Here is a 6,564-nt window from a genome sequence, read left to right on the forward strand (position 1 = left end):
ACTATCTTACCATGGTGGGACAGACCAGCCAGAGAAGAAGCATGCCACGACTATACGGGTGAGACTTTTCAGTCCAAAGTCTTTGTTCTTTCCCACACTGAATAATTAGGCCAATTGCAAATGTCCCTACCCTATGTCGTGTGGACTTTAGTATGCCTCTGATCCAAGCCTGGCATTGCACCTCCGTGAGGTAAACACTTGGGAGCTGAGCAAGTGTCCAACCTTCCCTAAGGGGCACACAGGCCACGATGAACATATTATGCCTTTCAACCCAGATGGAAATAACGAACATCAGAATCACAATGTAAATATAAATACAGTGTAAGGGTGCAGATGTTCACATCACAGTCCTTCTGTCGACAGGAGCAAGCGAGAGGATGCTTCAGACGTTATTTTTATTTGTGTTCACAGTTGTCCGGGGGGCAGAGAGTCACTCCTGAAGCTATAGGTGGGTAATCTGGTTGGGACTAGGGCAGGAGTTTCCATTTCCAACATAGATTCAGGATGGGCTGATCCATACCAGATGTTCAGCATATTATCCCACATCAGATAAACGTACACATAATGGATCTAAATGTAAAGTTGTGGCATAGATTCATCTTTCCTTGACCTATACTGGACATCTCTGGCCCAGGGACTGAGTATCATCGCTTCAGTGTGGAAAGTGAATTAACTGGCCTCTTCTCAGCTAGCGACTCCTTCCATGGCCAAGGCCTTATCTGAATACAGCCTGGAAAGCAGCGAGCATTGTTTAAGTCAACATATCTCCATATCTCCATGCCTTTTCTCAGCTAGCACTGGTAATCTAAATCGGTCTCGCTTACCTTTACCTTTACATACAAGCGAGATCAACTGGCATTGTCAATGGTGGTCTAAAGATGTTTTCACTACCTGTCTAGTAGAACAATGTTGTATCCTTTACCTTTCTGCTGCAGTCTGACTAGTGACCACTAGGTGGCACTGAAAAGCAGCAAACTGGTGTTTGAAGTTTTGAACGTGGCTCTGTTTTCATAGATGTAATGCAGCGTTTGGAGCAGGCCAATGACGAATCTGCAGACGATGAAACCAAAAACCTCCTGTTGATCGGTCAAGCAGATGGGGAGGAAAGCAGCACAAAGCAACTGAGAGTGACACGAAGCCTAGCCAATGTTGAGGAAAGATTGGCTCTGTGGAGTATTCCATACAAAGTTATTTCTGACAGACAAATTTAGCTGACTGTAGGAAAACCACAAAAACGCAGGAACCTAGGATTCATGACGGCGTTTTTTTTTCTCATATAGAGCAAACTTGGCCTGAAGGTATCGGGTATCAGAGCGCTTTAAATAGCACCAGTTGCGTTACATGAGGACACATTCATTCTTGTTACGCACGGGGAGATTAAGTGATTTGTCCAAAATCATAGGATGTTCAGCGTCATTGCCAAGACTGGAACCTGGTTCCCCAGATACGAGGTCAGCCGCCATAGCTGTTAGGCCAACTCCTCTCGAACCGTTTTTCTACCTGGGGCCATATTACACAAAGTGCTTCTGAGGCATAATGGGAGTGTGTGCCCACTTTTTGCAACCATTAAGAACTTTGGTATTTAATAACAGCCGCAGACGTTTATGTTTCCCCTTCTGCAAAGCATGCCTGTGTGAGCTCAAGGGAGCATTCCTTCATATGCATGGGTGGTGCTCCATTGTAAATAAAGTTCACCTTTATCCTTATACACACCTATATATGAGGCACTGATGCAAGGACAAAAGATCCATTGGGAGGTGCACATATTGTTCTCCAGATATGAGGTGGTGCACAGTCATTTTGCCCCTGAGGGTGCCCCTTGAGTGGAGTCTTGGGTCTAGGGTGACCAGGCGTCCCGGAGTTGCCCTAACAGTCCCGGGTTTTCACCAGCCGTCCCGGCAGATTCCTGCAATTTTGGCTCATGTCCCGGTTTTTACAGGGGGTCGACTGAAACCAGTGAGAGGCACTTATTAGGCATTCTAAAGTTGTGCCAGTTAGCAGCTGTCAGGAGTAAGCAATTTAATTACCAGGTATGATGCTGGTTTTAGAAATTACATTTTATTTATATTCTTAGGGCTTGATCTGTGTTCCTGTGTTGACAAGAGTTGTCATTCTGCGCAGCACCGTTGATGTAAAATTGCAGTCCTCCTTCTATTTTGCAAAATGTCCCGGTTTTTGGTTCTCATGATCTGGCCACCCTACTTGGGCCACCCTAACCAAACCCCCAGAGGCAGGTGTAGTCACACACTGCTCCCACCAGCAGGTGGACCCCTGCTCCTCTTTAAAATATACCTGATCCAGCTGGCAGTCAAAAGATGCCACTGCAGTCTCAAATCGCGGGTCCCTCTTTTTCTGAAGCCTCTTCCTCGTGGGGGTGCAAACTGTCAGGGTGCAGGTCACAGCTGAGGAGAGCATGTTGTTCCATAACTGGGTCCATGTTTAAACTGGGCAGACACAATTGAGGTTGCGCCATGGCGCAGACAGGGACAGTGATCCCTTTGTCTCACACAGCACTTGTGTTTAGCCATTAACTTACATTGACATTTAGGGGCAAAGAAAATACCCGATTAACACCTGTATTTTATCAGAATTTCAATACCCATATTTTGCTTTTCATTGTTTGCCCAAAGCAGTGATGTGGGCTAGTTTTCAAAAACAGTTAGGATCTGAACACAGTAAGATACGACAGTTACCTAGCATTCACCTCATTCCAACTTAAAGGTGTGAGCTAATATGATGACTTCATCTGCCTAGGATAATATCCCATGTTGACTAAATTCAGTAGTAGGGGGAAGGAATTTCTCTAGGCAAATCGTCAATATACAAGTTAAGAGGCAATCGGATGAAAACACACCCATGCTCAAACTGTTCCGCAATTGATTTCTTTGATGGTAAAATGCCCACAACAATTTAATGTAATTAGGAGCCAGGTTTAGGTGTATAATGCTATAAACAAAGGAGGTATGGCCTTAGTTTATGAAACAGAGTTACAGAACACACAAAGGCTTGGGCGATCAATAAAAATATAATCTGTGCCTGTGGATTTGTGGATTGCATTGATTTGTACTGCCGAGGGCTGGCAGTTGATGGTTGCTTGCCGTTTGTTGTGTTGTAGAGAGGGAGAGATGATTGTGTGGCATATCGCATGTTTATGAGGCTTGAGCTAGCCCTGGCTGTGCGCCCCAGTATACATCTAGTTCAGGTGTCTCCAAAGAGTAGCCTATGACTATCAAAGCTTTTGCTTGGTTGAATTATTATATGTATACCAAAATTAAAAAGCATGTATTCAAAACAAAAATGTGTGTATTTTCACAACTCATGAGCTGATGTCTGTAGAAAAATCGTTGAATTTTCAAAATGTGCTTAAAGATATTATTTGAGTTTCTCATATTTATACCTTGGAGCCAAGGGGACTGCGTCTATGGTTTGTATGTACTACCCATGTATTATTTCAGTTAAATTGCCAAAGCCTTTTTTACATTACTTCTGGAAACCCTGTAATGCACCGATGTGATCACTGCTGACACTCTTGGATGGGGTGATCTAATTTGTCTAGTGCCAAATGTGTGGTTTGGCACTGAAGCAGCTGTAGACATTAGTGGTGTGTGTCTACCCCTGCCCCTTGCATGCCCCAGCTCTGCCCTTGTCCATTTCTGTATAGAACATTGTAGCGTAGGGTGTTGTGAGTCTAATCCAAATGTTATTTTAGGGCGTAAATGCACGTCAGCCCTCAGTGCCGTTGCTTCGTTGGGTGAGATAGCCTATAGCAAGTGCGAAACCACCATTCCAATTAATAAATGTAAATGTAGGTATAACAAGATATGGAGTTTGCTTTCGTTCTACGCCAGGAAGCAAGGGCCTGGCCAAATGTAACAGCATCGTACCTTCTCTCATGCTTCCAGGGTGGGGAAGTATCCCAATCTGAGCCAGCCAATTGACTTCGTCCAGAATCCAGCTCTCACTCAGGTCCATGTCTCACTCCATGAACTGAGGACTCTTGCGTCTCTCTCCTGGCCTTGCACCTTAGAGGAGGATAGCAAGCCAGTTCTGAAAAGTGAACAAAACATGGTTAGATAGCACACATTTATTCTGGTACGTTCACAAAGAAGCATGAATAAAACAGGTCCTGCGACTTCCAGCACATACACAAAGGTGGACTTCATACACTAGACCACTGCCAATGTCTTCCAAACCCTATTAATTTAAACATAATGTCAGAGTGACAGATGGCATCTGTTCTGAATACACCTCTCCTTTCTTAGTAAAGACAATACAGCATGGAGACAAGACACCAGAACATGGTTCCAACCCAGAAACAGATTATTTCATCTTGGAAATTTAGTTTAACCAGAAATCTCACCAATGTGGTCATTGTTGCCAAAATAATGCGTTCTTTATGAAAGAGAGGTGAAGTGGGATGGGGCCATCCTCTCAAGGCAGACTTCGGTCCTGATGTAGAAGAAGGCGGCTACAGATGTACACAAAAATCCACAGATGTAGTGACCGACCACCTCTTCATTGCCCCACCTCACTGTCCGTGAAGGAAATGTCAGTATTCCAGATGACAATGATGCCTCTGGATCCACCACATGGAACACTGATGTGGCAGAGGTGATACTACCAGAAATGGGGTTGTGCCAGCTACCAAACTAAGAGTGGCTGGTACAGCACCATTTCTGACAATGTACCTTCTGTTCAAGTCTACTATCTTATTAATAGCAGTCACGCCCAGAAAAGGCCTAGCTTTACTAAGGGTTGTGTGGGTGCTCGCAAGGTGCTGCACAATTTTTCCCTCCAGCTTTGAGCTATTATAACTCTAGTTAAATCAACGCAATGCTTTGCACCGATTTGTGCCATATGGGTGCTGAGCAAAACCTTACTAAACAATTCATGTACTCAAACTACAGTAACCACCAGGGGTGACTCCTCCACGATGCCGGAGGAGCGTCGCCTCACTGGCTCAGAGCCAGCAGCGGAAAAATAAACCGATATACTATCATCGTTTTGCTTTTCACCCGCTGGCTGAGCCAGCGTGTGGGGGGAGGGGTGGGCTGGGGCCATGAGAGGGGGAGGATTGCTGGTTGGTGCACTTCTAAGCACGTATGTGTGTTAGCAGGCCGTCTCAGGCCACCCAAACACACATGTGCACTTAGGATTCTGCAACCCAGCTGCATTGAACAGCCGGGTTGGAGAAATAGCACCGACTCCTGTGCCTGAGTGGACGTTCAAACCAGCCCACTCAGGCCAACTCCTGCGCTGCCCTCATAGCATGAGAGCAGTGAACAGATTGCCCAAAAAGTCTGTGATGCTGTCCCAGTGTCTGCTGGGAGAAGGAAGAAGAACAGCGAGGCGTGATGCAGGTGGTGGCCGGCAGCTTTAGGTAAGTTTTCCTTTTTATGAAACTATTATTATTAAACTCCCCCCGTGTCTCACCTCCCGCACTTCTCCTCCCCTGCTCCCCCCACTCCTCCTCCACCAGCCCGACCACTTTTTGTTTGTGGCCCAGAACTAGAACCCAGAGATAAAACCTTCCGGGTGGTCCAAACCAGAAGCAGAACAATGAAAAGGAAAGCAGGAGACAGCAGAGATCTACAGAACCAGAGGTAAGCATTGGAATGTACCACAACTGGACTTCTCGATGGACCTACTTATATAGTGGAGAAAGTAAGTGGCCTAAATCAAGAAAAGGTCGGCTATCTTGGATTGGGACAAAAAAAATAAAGTTACAGAAACTTCTTAAAAAATAAATAAACATGAGCAAAGAATATAATAAATGTATAAGCATAATAGCTGTTATTACTTCAAGTAATCATTATATTTTTCCTCCATTTGGGGTATTCCAGGAGCTGGTATGCAGGACCCCCCCAGAATTCCCGCCGCACCTCGTGACACACAGGCAACAAAATGGCTGCAGGCGAGGATGCTGTTGTTTCCTCGCTGAGAATGAAGCGAACTGTGCACTCCCAAAAAAGGTATGGATAGTTTCCTTATAGGAAGTGCTATCACTACTCTCCTCTCCCCTCCCAGGACCTACTTAATGGCAGCGGCAGTGCAGACGGAAACCCGACTGAGCCCTGCCCTGCATCAGCACCTGACATCACCACAGCCATCCCCACAGATTAAAGATCTCCAGGCAAGAAAGACTTCTCAAGACTGAAGTCTTAATCACCATCATCCACAAGAACACCATCGGCTGCACCAACTCCATGGATGCATCATCTTCCAACATGGTACCTCTGTTGTTCAAGCTCCATGTCACAACCAACTTCACCCTAATTTGCACTCTCATCTACAGACCACCAAGACCACAGACCAACTTCACCAACACCATCAATATGCTATCAATTACATCCTACTCTGTGACCTCAGCTTCAATCTGGAAGACCACACCCACCCAAACTCAAAAGTACTTATCAAAGACCTTGGAAGCCTGGGCCTCAGCCAATGAGTAAAGAGACCTACCTACATTACCGGACAACTCCTGGACCCTATTTTCACCACCTTTGACAACATCAGAGTCGATGAGCCCATACCTGTCTCCTGGACAGACCACGCCCTCATCAA

The 6,564-nt window shown here is 45.6% G+C and overlaps 1 protein-coding gene across 1 annotated transcript in view; it reads right to left on the reverse strand.

The window, feature by feature from the left end:
- AMOTL1 (angiomotin like 1) overlaps positions 1-4,042 on the reverse strand; it is a 311,572-nt gene extending 307,530 nt beyond the window's left edge. The window contains exon 1 of the mRNA XM_086935303.1: positions 3,885-4,042. Within this exon, the coding sequence (XP_086791429.1) occupies positions 3,885-3,972 (88 nt within the window). The 5' untranslated portion in view covers positions 3,973-4,042. The remainder of the gene's footprint in view (positions 1-3,884) is intronic.
- Between the last annotated feature and the right edge of the window lie 2,522 nt (positions 4,043-6,564).

This window comes from Lissotriton vulgaris, chromosome 8 (genome assembly GCF_964263255.1).
Source record: "Lissotriton vulgaris chromosome 8, aLisVul1.2, whole genome shotgun sequence".
NCBI classification, from domain to species: domain Eukaryota; kingdom Metazoa; phylum Chordata; class Amphibia; order Caudata; family Salamandridae; genus Lissotriton; species Lissotriton vulgaris.